The sequence below is a fragment of the Erythrolamprus reginae genome, chromosome 3 (assembly GCF_031021105.1).
Source record: "Erythrolamprus reginae isolate rEryReg1 chromosome 3, rEryReg1.hap1, whole genome shotgun sequence".
Lineage (NCBI taxonomy): Eukaryota > Metazoa > Chordata > Lepidosauria > Squamata > Dipsadidae > Erythrolamprus > Erythrolamprus reginae.
The window spans coordinates 64843330-64858453 of record NC_091952.1 but is presented as its reverse complement, the minus strand read 5'-3'; the positions used below and the strand labels follow the sequence as shown (position 1 = coordinate 64858453).

The following is a 15124-nucleotide window of genomic DNA, read 5'->3' as shown; positions in this document are numbered from 1 at the left end:
AAAAAAGTTCATAAGAAGAGGCAAAAAATTCCGAACCCTAGGTTCGTATCTCGAAAAGTTCGTATGACGAGGGGTTCGTATCACGAGGTACCACTGTACTTTGCCTGTCTACATGCAGTTCATAAATACATTTAACAATATAGAAAAGGAAAGGCCAGATCAAGATTCAAGAACAATCTAGGGCTCTTCAAATATCGGTTCTCTCTACCTTGTCTACTGCAAACTGTGACCTGTTCTCACTTTCAATAGCAGTGAAAAATGGAATGATGATGCATTGCATTTTAAAATCTCGTGACTATTTTCCAGAGAAAAACAGCTTGGGGCTAGTCTGAAAGTGAGAAGTGATAGAGAGCAGGGGTACTAATTTTAAGAGAAGCAGCCCTATCATAGTCATACACACACATTTCCTTCTTCTTCTAAGGAGCAGTTTTTAGATTTTCTTTTTTAAAAAAAGCTTGTCTAAATATAACAGGAATTGCTTTATAGTTCAGTGAGATGGATTCATTCATGCAGAACATTATACATGTACTTCCTGGGATGAAAGATAATCTACAGCCAGACAAAAATCTATGAAGCGTGAACAGTCTTAAGGTGTTGTTGGTCCATGTTTTGAGCCTTCAGCTCTATCTCTTTGGCAAAACACCAGACTGAATCTTATCTGCTGCTCTATTCATATGGCTTCCAAGAGAAAAGAGAAAATAGTTTTGAGTAAGGGATCCTCTTCAGCTGGCTGTGTAAAGACACTGAGCAATAGGGAGCCCATCTTGCATTGTGCTCCAAGCTGAAGCAGTTCACTTTCACCTTTTATAGCTTAAATTATTTGTTGTGCCAGCGTGACAGTCTGTATTGCCTTATCAATGGCATCCAAGTTCTTGAAAAAGCAAACCCTGTTGCAATTTTCAGTAGCAGTGTTTTTTGTAGCAACAAACAAAAACCACACAGGTTTTCAGCCTTGCAGTTCTTTTCCCCACGCCTCACTCCTCAATTGCTACTTTTCTTAGGATGTATATGAAACATAGAAACATAGAAGACTGACGGCAGAAAAAGACCTCATGGTCCATCTAGTCTGCCCTTATACTATTTCCTGTATTTTATCTTACAATGGATATATGTTTATCCCAGGCATGTTTAAATTCAGTTACTGTGGATTTACCAACCACGTCTGCTGGAAGTTTGTTCCAAGGATCTACTACTCTTTCAGTGAAATAATATTTTCTCACGTTGCTTTTGATCTTTCCCCCAACTAACTTCAGATTGTGTCCCCTTGTTCTTGTGTTCACTTTCCTATTAAAAACACTTCCCTCCTGAACCTTATTTAACCCTTTAACATATTTAAATGTTTCGATCATGTCCCCCCTTTTCCTTCTGTCCTCCAGACTATACAGATATGGATTTTTTTTAATGTGGCATAGCTCTCCCTTTGCACTTTTTTGGTCAGACTCATCAGGAGAGGTCGGGTAAACTTTGCGTCCTTAAAAGTTGTGTGTTTAGGATTCAATTGAGCCAATGTTTCTTAATCTTCTCTTTTTTGACTCTGGGTTTCTTTCTTGCCTGACTGTTGGATTTAATTACTTTTTTGGGGGTCTTCCATTTCTAGCTTGGTAAATAATTGTCTCTTTGGACAATTTGATAGGAAAAGGATGGAACCAGCTCTGAAGAGTTAGAGCAGTGATGGCGAAACCTTTTTGATAGGAATTTGATAGGAAAGGATGGAACCAGCTCTGAAGAGTTAGAGCAGTGATGGCGAAACCTTTTTTCCCTTGGGTGCCGAACAAGTGTGCACGTGTACTATTGCGCGTGCACGAGTGCCCACACCTACAATTCAATGCCTGTGGAGGGCAAAAACTGCTTCCCCCACCCCCTGGAGGCCCTCTGGATGCTGGAAATGGCCTGTTTCCCAACTTCTGGTGGACCCAATAGGCTCATGTTTTGCCCTCCCCAGGCTCAAAAGGCTTGGAGCCGAGGGAGGGTAAAAACGCCTTCCCCCACCTCCCTGGAGGCTCTCTGAAAGCCAAGAGGAGAGAGGGGCTGCATACAAATCTAATAAGTAAGTAAGTAAGTAAGTAAGTAAGTAAGTAAGTAAGTAAGTAAGTAAGTAAGTAAGTAAGTAAACAAGTAAACAAATAATAAATAAATAAAATAAATAAAACAATAAAATAAAATAAAAATAAAATAAAATAAAAATACCTTCCCAGAGCCTCTGTGTGAGCCAAAAATCAGCTGGCTGGCACACACATGCATCTTGGAGCTGAGCTAGGGCAACCGCTCAAGTGCCAGCAGGTATGGCTCTGTGTGCCACCTGTGGCACCCATACCACAGATTCACCATCACTGAGTTAGAGCAACCTAGGAAATAGTTAGAGCAAGAAAAACTTCAAACTTATCCTTGAAACAGAGGGGTCTCCTTCATATCAGTAGCCAGTAGGTAGGTAGATGCCCATGTGCAGATGCACATGATAGGGACATTCCCATAATTGGAATTTGTATTAAAATGACAGTTATAGGGGCAGAGAACAGGATCAGGACTACAGAACTGAAATCTCGTTGCGTTCTATGTCAAATACTTGTGCACCTATAAAATGAGTCCTATTAGTTTCACCTTCTGTGTCTACTTTTAGTTTGGCTGTGCCTGATGACCCATTTGAACATGAGACAGGTTCAGCTACTCATGCTTTAGCTTGTATTTAGGTGCTTTGATACTGCATTTTCACCTAGACATGGACCTTATGTAGCAGCTCAGTACAAAGAGAAAAAAAGATTGGAACCTTAAATAAAGTTTAACATGTCAGTACAATGATACCTTGTCTTACAAACTTAGTTGGTTCCGAGATGAGGTTCTTAAGGTGAAAAGTTTGTAAGACGAAACAATGTTTCCCATAGGAATCAATGGAAAAGCAATTAATGCGTGCAAGCCCAAAACTTACCCCTTTTGCCAGCCGAAGCGCCCGTTTTTGCGCTGCTGCGATTTCACTGAGGCTCCCCTCTCTGGGAAACCCCACCTCCGGACTTCCGTTGCTGCCCATTTTTGCCCTGCTGGGATTCCCCTGCTGGGATTTCCCTGCAGCATCACAAAAACACGGAAGTCCGGAGGTGGGGTTTCCCACGGAGGGGAGCCTCAGGGGAATCCCAGCAGCGCAAAAACAGGTGCTTCACTGGCAATGAAAGTCCGGAGGCGGGGCATCCCAGCGGCGGCGGTGGGTTTGTAAGGTGAAAATAGTTTGTAAGAAGAGGCAAAACAATCTTAAACCCCGGGTTTGTATCTCGAAAAGTTTGTATGACGAGGCGTTTGTAAGACAAGGTATCACTGTATAAGACAGTTGAATTGGTCCTGGCCTTTATAATATGCATTTTCCTTTCTGGGATTCTATTACTGAGTGCTGCTTTTATGAGGACTCTGTGGAATATGGGGCCAGTTTTCATTTCTATTATTTGATGGAAAAGATCCAAATATTCTCTCGGCTGAGCTTTTTCTTTTCTCTCATAGGGCTATTTGAGGCCTGAATTACTGGGAAATGAGTTTACTTACTTTGAGTTTCCCCGAAGGATCCAACAGAAGGAAGTGGGAAAGAAGATGCTATATAGGGACCAAAATATGAACGGCTGGTAACTTCTCCTTTCATTTGAATTAAAGAATGCTGATTCTCAATATCAATCATAAAAAGAAGATAATTTGTTACTATCATCTTTACCCATTCAGATGTTCTAAGGCCCTCTCCCCTTGCAGTCCTCAATTTACAACCATAATTGAGCCTGGAATTATGGTCATAGATCATGGAAGTCATTAAGCAGGTCACCATTTGAGCATGCCTGATTTTATATTCTTTTTTGCAGCAACTGTTAAGTGAGTGCTGCTGTCATTAAGTGAATGCTGCAGTCTTTTAAACAAATCCATAATACCCAACAGGGAGTTTTTGCTGGAAGTAAATGCCAGAAACTAGCAGAAGCCACCAAAATTTCATGGCCATGTGGCCATGGATGCTGCAAATGGTTTTCATGTGCCCAAAATACAATCATGTGACCATGGGGGGGCGGGCATTATGCGTGACTGCTAGAACTTTGAAATAAGATTATAAGTGTAGCTCTGGGAAGTCCATCAGAACTTGGAACAGTTGTTAAGCAAGGATTACCTGTATGTGTGTTTACATGGACACATATTGGAGAAATTTACATAAATGAAACAGTGCTGATCGCACCCTTTTTTTCTAGCAATGAATAGAAGAGATTCACCAGGACATTTTCTCCTTCATCAAAGGGTAGAATAGAACAGAACAGAATAGAATTCTTTATTGGCCAGGTGTGATTGGACACAAAAGGAATTGGTCCTTGGTGCATATGCTCTCAGTGTACATAAAAGAAAAGTTCATCAAGAATCGTAAGGTACAATACTTAATGATAGCCCGGGTACAAATAAGCAATCAAATCATATTAGGAACCAGCCAATATAAATTGTAAGGATACAAGCAACAAAGTTACAGTCATACAGTCATTAGTGGGAGGAGATGGGTAATGGGAACGATGAGAAGATTAATAGTAGTGCAGACTTAGTAAATAGTTTGACAGTGTTGAGGGAATTATTTGTTTAGCAGAGTAATGGCATTTGGGCCAAAACTGTTTTTGTGTCGAGTTGTTCTGGTATGTGGTGCTCTGCAGCATCGTTTTGAGGGTAGGAGGATAGGAAACAGTTTGTGTCCAGGATGTGAGGTGTCTGTAAATATTTTCACAGCCCTCTTTTTCACTCATGCAGTAGTTTAACAAACCTTAACATATATGAGACAATGGTAACCTTCAGCATGGCCTTATTTTGTATATGCTTCCTTTTCTAACTAGGGCATATAAAACGATAGAAGAAGATGACCTGAAGTTTCCACTTATATATGGAGAGGGTAAAAAAGTAAGAGCTAAAACGAACACGGGAGTCTTTGTGCAACGGAGAGCTATTCATTTTCAGTGAATAGAGACAACATTAAGATTAAACAACCTGTCAAGGTTCCAGGTAGCATCCAAATTTAAATCAGAGTCCAAGCAAAGGTATTCCTCAAAGTTCCAATTTATTTCTGGAGCCATACTGGCACCTACACTGGGGAACCCAAATCTGAGCTTCCCACCCAGTTGAAAATTCACATGCCTTGTCCCCCACCCACAAACTTGTCATGTTGCCCACTCAGGTTGTGCCAGCATGGCAACTTCTCCTTCCGCTTCTGGCTAGGTGGTAGACACATGATGGCCTTGAACTTCTCGAAATAATGCCTTATGATATTACCCCTCCCAAGTTCCCATAAACATCAGGCCTTCTACAGATAGTTGAACAATCTGTTGATTTATCATCAGCTTCTGCACTGGCTTGACACTACCATGATGCAAATATGCAAATTATGCAAATATTTATCACATAGATAAATGTCAGTTTTATGTTACAATTTTAGAGTCAACAGAGGGTTTTTTTTAATGGGCTTAATGTTTTGATAGTAAACACCTTGTTTCCCTGAAAATAAGACTAACTGGAAAATAAGTCCTAACATGATTTTTCAGGATGCTTGTAACCCTACCCTAAAAATAAGCACCAGTTAAGATTGTCAGCCAGATGGAAGCATTTAGTAAGATATCCCCCTAAAAATAAGACCTAACTGGAAAATAAGCCCTAAGGCAGGGATCCTCAAATTTGGCAACTTTACAACTTGAGGGCTTCAACTCTCAGAATTCTCCAGCCAGCTATGGAAGTTGAAGTCCACAAGTCTTAAACTTGCCAAGAGCTGGTCTTATTTTTCAAGAAACACAGGCAAATGCATCTAGCATTTAGATTGTTTGCATTTTTTGTTATTAAAGAAAGAAAACAAGAGGAAACGAGCAACTTAAAAAATAAAAATATGAAGAGGAAAAATAAAAGTATACATGTGAATACATGTACAGTTTTGTCTTTAAGAAGTTAATATGAAGCTTTAAATATCCATTTCTAATACAGTATTGCTTTTCAAAATGACTTTTATACAGCTGAAAAGTAGAAGCTTAAGAAAAACATTCTTAATAAAGTAAATATACGGTGACCAAATTTGAAAACTTTTTTTTCTATTGAGTTTCTTCATGGTTTTTGATGCTTTGATGTTTTTTTAGATAGTACAGCTTTTCAGTCTTTTAAATACTACTAATTCAGTGAAATATATCTAGTCTTCCAAAGTTTTGCACTAAGAAATCTTGTTTCTAACAATATGGAATTTAATAAATGTCTTCATATTGCATCAAGAGTTTATTGGCTACTTGTTTTTCTAATTAGGCTCGAATGATGGCAACCATTGGGGTAACTCGAGGATTAGGAGACCATGATCTCAAAGTTTACAACTCCAACATCCACCTTAAGCCTTTCTTATCTTGCATTCCAGAGGTGAGCACAACAAAACTAATGTTCTGGACCTCAATTAAAAACCCTTCATTTAGTGACTGTCTGAATTTACAATGACACTGGAAAAAAAGAACTTATGACCATTTTTCAGACATACAACCATTGTAGATCCTCATGGTCACATATTCAAAATTCAGATGCTTGGCAACTTACTCATTTATGTTAGATGCAGTGTCCTCAGGCCACATGTTTATCTTTTTATGATCTCCTGACAAGCCAAGTCAGTGGGAAAGCCAAATTCACTTAACAACCATGTTATGAACTTCACAACTTGCCCTGATCACTTCACAACTGTGGCAAGAAAGATTGTGAAATGTAGCAAAACTCATCTAACAAATGTTTTGCATATATACAGAAATTTGGGGCTCAATTGTGGTTGTAAATTGAAAAGTACTCGTATTTGCATTGCATGTATGTATCTACTGTATTTTTCACACTATAAGATGCACCGGATCATTGCTGAGCAGCTGGTTGGTGGTTGGATTGACTTCCCAGAATACCACTGATCAGCTGTTCTAGGGAGTATGGATCTCCACCACCACAGATTGATGCTGCTGCTGATCACCTCTACTCACTGCTGATCATCACCATTTGCCGCCTATCGCTGATGCTGTTGTTCACTGCCTCTTGCTGATGGCGGCAAGTTGTGGTGGTGAGTGGGGGCGAGCAGCGGTAGTTAGCGGCGGTGGCAATGATCCCTGTTGCCTAGTACAGCTAATCCGATCCAACCACCAATCAGCTGCTTGGCAGTGAAAGTTTCAGCATTCCTCAGCAGTGGCGAGCAATGGCAGCAGTGAAAGGTGGCAGCAATGACATGCCATCGCTGCGTCAATTCATTTCCCCCGCCACAATATTTGTTTTAAGACACACAGACATTTCCACCCACTTTTAGGGGAGGGGAGCAGAGTGCGTCTTATAGCGTAAAAAATATGGTATATCTCTGTGTGTGCGTGTGTGTGTAGTTGGAGGTGGGAGTGATTTGAAAACTATGGAACTCCTTAAAACCCACCTTTGTCGTCAAGCATGGGGGAACTGAAATATCTCCCCTGGGCCTATACAATTTATGTATGGTATGCTTGTGTGTATGTCTGTTTAATAATGGTTTTTAAAAAATATTTTAAATTGTAAATTTATTAGATTTGTTATAAACTGTTTTTTATTGTGTTGTGAGCCGCCCGGAGTCTATGGACAGGGGCGGCATACAAATCTAATAAACAAACAATAAACAAACAAACAAAATATTGCAACTCTTCACACAAATATAACTTTCCACATTAGCATATTTCAACCCCCAGACCTTCTCAAATACCCAGAAATTAAAAAGCAATTGAAGCCTTCATGGCAGAAGAAGTTTAAATGCTCCATAAATAGATAATCTGATTGAAAACCTTGGTTGTCACTAAGTCTGGTGATACCATGACATGCTGTCTCTAGACAGACAGATCTAAAAAGGTTGCCCTCCTTGGCTTTAGTTATAAGCTTACCCTTTATTTATTTTAAGGACAGTATATTGGAATATTTGTGTTTTCTTCCTGTTTCTTAATTATACATTCAGGATTTTTAAAATCAGAAGCAGTATAGAAATGTTGAAAATAAATATAGTGCTGCCTTGTTACTCAACTGTTTTGAACCTCATTGAATTTGGTACCTGATGCATTTTTATAAGAAAAATTTGCCCTGTTGTTTGTTTGGCACTGGACATGCAAGCTAGAACTTGTTGGTATCATTTACCTTATGACTCACTAGCCTTTCCAACTGAAATAAAGGGTCACGTGTGTCATGCAGTACTTCTTCCTATGGGCACATCTCCTTACAGTCTTAGCTTCTGTGATCATTTTGCACATTTTTACATTGTTTTTCTCATCAGTACAGATAAAGTGAAATGTTGATTTAGTTTAAGTATTTATTAATTTTTAGATTTATTTCTCATGTAAAGTAATAATATACACCCCTATCTTTTTACGTGTTGTCTTAAAAATGCATTGTTTTTGGTTTGGGAACACATTAAATGTGTTTACACTATTCCTTATGAAAAAAATTGTCATCATTTTTGGTGTTCATCGTACCTCCTGGAATCAATTAACAATGAGTACTGAAGTACCACTGTAAATACTTTCATAGGAAAGCCCTGGACATTTCCTTTTGGGGAAATTTAGGAGACTCAATGTTCTATTAAGAATCTTCAAATGAAGATATAGTTAAAGTGTCTTTTTCCCCATTTTTATTCATTAGCCAATAAGGTCGGACAAATTTTCTCCAATATTTACAAGTGCTTTCGGTCTATTCATATTTTTGCCTAGTTCAAACTTCTGGGAATTCCTACCATTTTTAATTGGCAGATTCGTAATGAGAATGATCCTTAGGTATCTTTATTTTTTTTGCTATGCAAATTCATACCAACAAAATTGTATCTTTGTGTTTATCTGCAGGTGCACATTTATGATCTCACACAGTATGAGCACTGCCCTGATGATGTGCTGGTGCTAGGCACTGATGGCCTCTGGGATGTCACTAGTGATCAAGAGGTAGCCACTGTGGTCATTGAAGTACTGATGGGCTATGAACCCAATGATCCTTGCAGGTAAATGTTCTGTCTGGGTTCCCCCCAGACGCCAACACCAACCAAAAAGAGTAGCCAGACACACTGGTAAAAAGCAAAGGCAGTTTATATAATTCAAAGCAAACACAGGTAACAAAAACTGTACTTACAGACAGGAACACTATGAAGCTTCACAGAGGTTTCACGAAGGCCAGGCAATAAAACAGGATTCTTGCTGGCAAAAACAACGCTGGAGATAATAAAACCCACGCCTCCCCCAAGTCTTCCAGACTTCTAGGCCACAAGCCAAGATCAGAGACGCCGAGAATCAAAGCAAGGTTACAGGACTCCCAATTGATAACTCTCCACGAGACTGTAAGGGCGGGCCTGCCTTTTCAACCCTGCTGAGGAGAACCACACCCAAACCCAGCTGTTGCCAATTCAGGGATGGAAATACCTTTCTAATTAGCCCCGTCTTTGAGCTGCTCGTCGCTGCCTCATGTCTATTATAGCCTGTGCGTCTTCATCCAATGAATCCAGGCTACTAGCTGGGGAGAGCCCCCCCCCCCGGGAGGTCTCAGGCTGCTCTCCCTCCTCCTCTTCCTGACGTTCCTCTCCCCCATCTGCCTGGTCCTCCCCCTCCTGTTCACTGTCCTCCTCCTCTGGGCATGGATCCGGCAGAGATCCAGCCGGTCCCTGAGGAGCCTCAGGCTGAATCACAACAGTAAATAGAGCTGAATTTCCTTTCTTTCAAGTGCTGGGGATGACACTATTTATCGGGTAGAACGGCCCTTTCTGAAACACTTATTGTCAGTCTTAGTTTGTACTTTTTGTTTTGCTTACTTGCCATGTTGAATTAAGTTTATGTAACTTGGACAAAATTACTGTATATTCGGTGTTTGGCAACTGGCTCACTTTTACACTCATTTGCATCATCCATGCTCACATTATCACAATTCTCAACATTTTTTAATGTTTAAAAAATATCATTAGATAAAATGGATTCACTTAACAACCATATCATTCACTAAAACTGCCACCCAAAAATGTAAAGTTGAATTTGGTCATGTGGTGACCTACTTAATGTCCAGAATAACTTATGACACTAATTCCAGTGTTCATTACATTAATAAGTTGAGGAGTACTTGTATTCAAAATTATACTCAGTTCTATTTTTAGGGTTAGTCACATGCTTGCTTAGGACCTTATGGACATAATTGCACCTTTTTGGAAATGCATTTTTGAGACAAAAAACAGGCAGAGTTTTCTCTAAGTCTTCCATTCGTGGTGGCAACTTTTCCATCTCTAGTCTCCTCCCCCCCCCCCCCCCCGATTTTCATATATAAACAGACTAATAAATAAATAGTCTTTTTTCAAATATGGAACAGGAATATGGAATGGAAACTCTTCTTACTATTTATTGTGTAATTATTTCCTTATAAGCCTTTGATTCTTTTTGTAAAAAAAATACATATGCAATTTGTAACAGAGCCAATTCACTGATTGCTTTTAATAGCTCACATTTCTGCCAAGCCTATGCTATACATGGGTTCCTTCTATTGTCAACTTGCCATGTCCTTTGCTGAAATAAATGAAGTATTTTGTTTCATGATATTAGAGATTTGGAGTCAGATGTTCCTGAATGAAGTCCAAATAGTTCAATCCATTCTACTGTAGTGTTTCTGACTATTTCTGTTATCTCTAACAGCTTTTCTGATTGAATCTACTACCACTATATATTAAAATTGCAAGAGGATAACTAAACGCCCCCCCCACCCCGTCTTCACAATCAAGCAATTAAAATGATGAAGTGGCTACAGTGCACCTATGAATACTTACTTCGTAATAATATATCATGTAGATTTCTTGCTATTTTCATCTGAATAGTAATTATGGGCTTTATTCTCTTCCAGATATACCATGGCAGCCCAGGAATTGGTAATGAGATCCAGAGGAGTTCTAAAGGATCGTGGATGGAGGCTGGCCAATGACAAACTGGGCTCTGGAGATGATATATCTGTTTTTGTTATCCCCCTGGGTGGTCCAGGAAATTATTCCTGAACCCTGCGTCTTCATGATTCTTCTTGATTCAAAACTATTTTAAAAATGTAACTTAACTGAAGATTGTAGATACCTTTGCTGTTGAAATATTTTGTTCCTCAAGTCATCAGAAGTGGATTATAAAAGCCAATCATAAAGACTGCAGATTGTACCCCATTTTCATCTTTTTCAGGCAAGCGAGAGACGTGACACATAGCCAAAATCCAAGCCTTTTAAGAATTACTCCCATAAGGTCTTAAAGTGCTGTGGAAATCCTTAATTCTCAGGGCTGTGTGGAATTGGAGGTGTGGTGCCAGAGAAAGAAAACAGACTCCGGGTTCCACTGGCATGTAAATTGTCTTCATATTGTTTGTTAGTCCTGGAGTATTCTTGATCCGTTACAGTACTGAATCATTTGTAAATATTTCCTTTTTGTTTTCCTCGTGATTATAAAGGGACAACTCAATATGCCAAGGGACAACTCATTCTGATTCACAATGGTAACTGTGCCTACTTGTCTAGAAAATACTGTAATACTTGGCAATTAATCATAGGTGAATTGTTAAGAAATAATGTCAAGTTAAGTGTTGTTGACTGGTTGCTAGTTATTTATCCAATTTCTCCCAGGCAGGATATGCAATTTTTCCCTCTGAAAGTTGAATTTCAGGCTGACTACTACACTGTAAGCACTCATTTTGAAAGTATCACTTATTTTGCAGGGATTTTTCTTCATCATATTAAATACTGTACGTCATTTAACAAAATTTGCTAATTTTATAGGAGTACTTCCTCTGAATAGCAATGGATAGGCACAACCATAGAAAATATTGTTGGAAAAAAAATCTTGTATTCCTTCCTCCACAAAGTGGTGGAACATCTGGTGATCTGCAGGTTAGGGGATTGCAAATATGTATCTAAGGGCAACGACATCTATAGAAATTAACATTATAGAAGAGATTTTATTTCTAGTCACCTGTGCTCTTTTAGGAAAGATTCAAAAGTTTCTGCATGGAAGCTCTACCTCTAAAGCTGAGAGTCCCGAGTTCTTGGCTTAATGAAGACAACATACTATCTACTGATTTAAAACTTTCTGGCAGTGGTAGCTACACTTTATAACTTGGCAACTATTTCAGTTCAAGCGACCTAGCAACTCACAATCTGAATGATAAGACATAACAAAGGGGAGATTGAAGACTATTGTATTTATTAAAGACTTTCATAGATCACCTCTAATTCATGAAAGGTATACGCTATGACAAACTTGTGCATCTTTAGGAAATTCCTTTTTCCATTTATTGAAGGGTGGAAAATAACATGGCTATCTGTCCAGAAATGAGTGTTTTTTCCTCTCTCTCTCTTTTTCCTTAACCTTTATCTTATTTCTTTTTAAAAATAAGTCATAGGCATTAAAGAAAATATGTCCATTCTTATTTATATTCTACGTGCTAAAATATTTCATTTAGGCCATGATTTCTTCCATTTTTGATAGGCAATAGGTCCACTGAGTTATTTGGGTCTTCTAAATAAACATTGACACTTCCCGTTATGTAAAGCCTGAGCTTGAAAGCTTTGATTTATTTGTTAACAATGTGAGGTTTTAATGTTTGACAGATTAAAAGATAGACTTTTAATGGGTATTCATTGGCATAAAGTAAAAACTAGTCATGAAATAATCCTGAAAGCACTTCAGTATTGATTTCTTTTTCTTTTGACCTGCTTTGACTTTATGTTGATTGATGGGTATCATGTCGCTTGCAAATGATGAAATAAAGTGAGTGATCTCTTGGGAACCACAGGGACATAATCCGAAGATCTGATCATCTAGATTCCTCTTAAATACTTTGACTGAGTCATCATTGTGGCATAGTGAAGGCTACATCCCAATGTACCCACACTGATAGTTGAGTGTTAATTCTAAGACTGTGTCAGAATTCACACTCTGGGAAGTCAAAGCTGTGCTTGCTGGCTGTATCCACAGAGTACTGAGTCTATTGCAAAGGAGAATTAAATGCATTCAAGCCAATATGAGGGAAGCATTTATCACATGCAAGTGAATAAAAAGTTAAATTCCAGCTCAGATTTGGCACTCAGTGGCCTGAGTCTTCGGAGAGAGGTGGCATACAAATCTAATAAATCTAATTTGTTGTTAATCTGTACTCAGTTTGCCCAATTTGTGGGCTGCCATAGCTTTCTGTGTCATAAACTGACCAGATGGACCATGTTCATACCACGTGCTAAATAAAATATGATTTTAGTTTTAAGTTCAGTGTGGTTCTCAAATTACGCAGGGTGAATATACCTTCAAAAGTTGTAGCCCTCTTCCTCAACAATTTAAACCTCCCTGATTATTGTTTTGAACACATAATAGTCCATCACATTTTTAAAAAAAACCTAATTATATTTATCATTAGGACAGAATTAGGAATACTGTAAGGATTCACTTTACATTGACAATAAAAGTTAAGTAAACACCTGATTTAAAAAGCAAAATGTTTCACAATGTTTACAAGACTGCACTGAACAAATGAGAGTTGGGTGACTGCTCCTTGAATGAACAACTATCATGGATTTGTTGTGAGTTGCCTTTTCACTATGTGCCTTGAAAATGAGTCACAACTTTAGTGAATCCCAAGTACATGAAGCTGTAAAATATCTTATGGCTCAGCAGTTACTGTTACTAAATATTAAGATTATAAGAAATTCATGTTCATTATCTTAAACATATCTTCTTTGCCTTCACTGATTTTCTTTATTCAATTTCTTATCTAGAAATTCCATTCCATTTAAAAAGATAAATACTCATAGTTCACAAGTTCATTTGTCATTTATAGCTGGGGGGGGGGACCTCTGAAAATTGGGAATGGCCAATAGAGGGCAGCAGTGCTACTCGGTTGTATTGTGTTTGGCCTCTACAGACTTCCCAAGATACTGTAGATCAGTGATGGCGAACCTATGACACGCGTGTCAGCACTGACACGCGGAGCCATTTTTGGTGACACGCGGCCACCGGAGAAACGGGGAGCTTTAGGGAGCACCGTTCCCCGTAAGCTGCGCGCGTGAGGACGCGCGCCCCCCAAAATACACCCCCGTGCACCCTTTTCCATGGGCACGCAATCCCCATCCCCCTGCTAGTGTGCGGGGGCGGGGGGCGTCGGCAGTAGAAGGCGCTGCTCCCCGCCCGCCCGATCCTCCCTCTCTCCTCCTCTTCCGCCAAACTGCCTGCTTGAGCCTCCCGTAGCTCCACCCCGCTTCGCCCTGCCTGTCATCAGCCTGAGCCTCCCGTTGCAGCCTCCCATGCAGCCACCAGCCTGAGCCTCCCGTTGCTCCACTCGGCTTCGCTGTGGACCTCAGTTGTGTTTTCGGGGGGGGAGGGGGGGGAGACGCCTCCTCCCTCCCCCCTGCCCAGGAAAGAGTTGCAAAAAAGCAGTGCATTTGAAAAGCGCGCTGCTTTCTCAGAAAGCCAGCTTTTCTGGCCGGAACAGGGCTTTCCCGCCGCTCCCTCCCCCCGAAAACACAACTGAGGTCCACAGCGAAGCCGAGTGGAGCAACGGGAGGCTCAGGCTGGTGGCTGCAGACCTCCGGGTTTTTTTCGGCCGGGGGGGGGCAGGAGGACCTTCCTGGCTTTCCGGGGCAGCTGGCTTGAGACTTGTGCCGGTCAGCAAAGCCAGCTGCACGCCAGAGATGTGGAGAGACAGAAGGGAAAGAGAGGGAGGGAAAGAGGAGAGGACAGAAGGAGGGAGGGAAGGGAGAGAAAAGTGAATGTGAGGGAGAGAGGAAGGAAGGTAGAGATAAATATAAAGGAAGAGAGGGAGGGGAATAGGGGAAGGAAGGAAAAGAGAAAAAAGTGGAAGGAAGAGAGAAGGAAAGAAAGGAAGAGAGAGAGAGAAGATAGGAAGGAAGAGAGAGTGAGAGAGAGCAAGAAAGAAAGAGGGAGTGAGAAAGGCAGGGAGAAACGCAGCGTGTGTGGGGTGTGTGCGCGCGTGTGTGTGCCGCTGATGGTCCGGGAGCTGCAGCGTGTGCGTGGAGAGATGAAGGGAACGCAGGGAGAAACGCAGCGTGTGTGGGGTGTGTGCGCGTGTGTGTGTGCTGCCAGCGTGTGCGTGGAGAGATGAAGGAAAAGAGGGAGAAACGCAGCGTGTGTGGTGTGTGTGC

The 15124-nt window shown here is 40.4% G+C and overlaps 1 protein-coding gene across 2 annotated transcripts in view; it reads left to right on the top strand.

Annotated features, from left to right (window-relative positions):
• The window catches only part of PPM1J (protein phosphatase, Mg2+/Mn2+ dependent 1J), a 30525-nt gene extending 17880 nt beyond the window's left edge, over positions 1-12645 (top strand). For both annotated transcript variants that reach the window (XM_070745632.1, XM_070745633.1), the window contains exons 6-10: positions 3484-3602; positions 4827-4890; positions 6268-6375; positions 8823-8974; positions 10846-12645. In XM_070745632.1, coding sequence (XP_070601733.1) covers positions 3484-3602; positions 4827-4890; positions 6268-6375; positions 8823-8974; positions 10846-10993 — 591 coding nt within the window. In that variant the 3' untranslated portion in view covers positions 10994-12645. The remainder of the gene's footprint in view (positions 1-3483; positions 3603-4826; positions 4891-6267; positions 6376-8822; positions 8975-10845) is intronic.
• The last annotated feature ends 2479 nt before the right edge of the window (positions 12646-15124 follow it).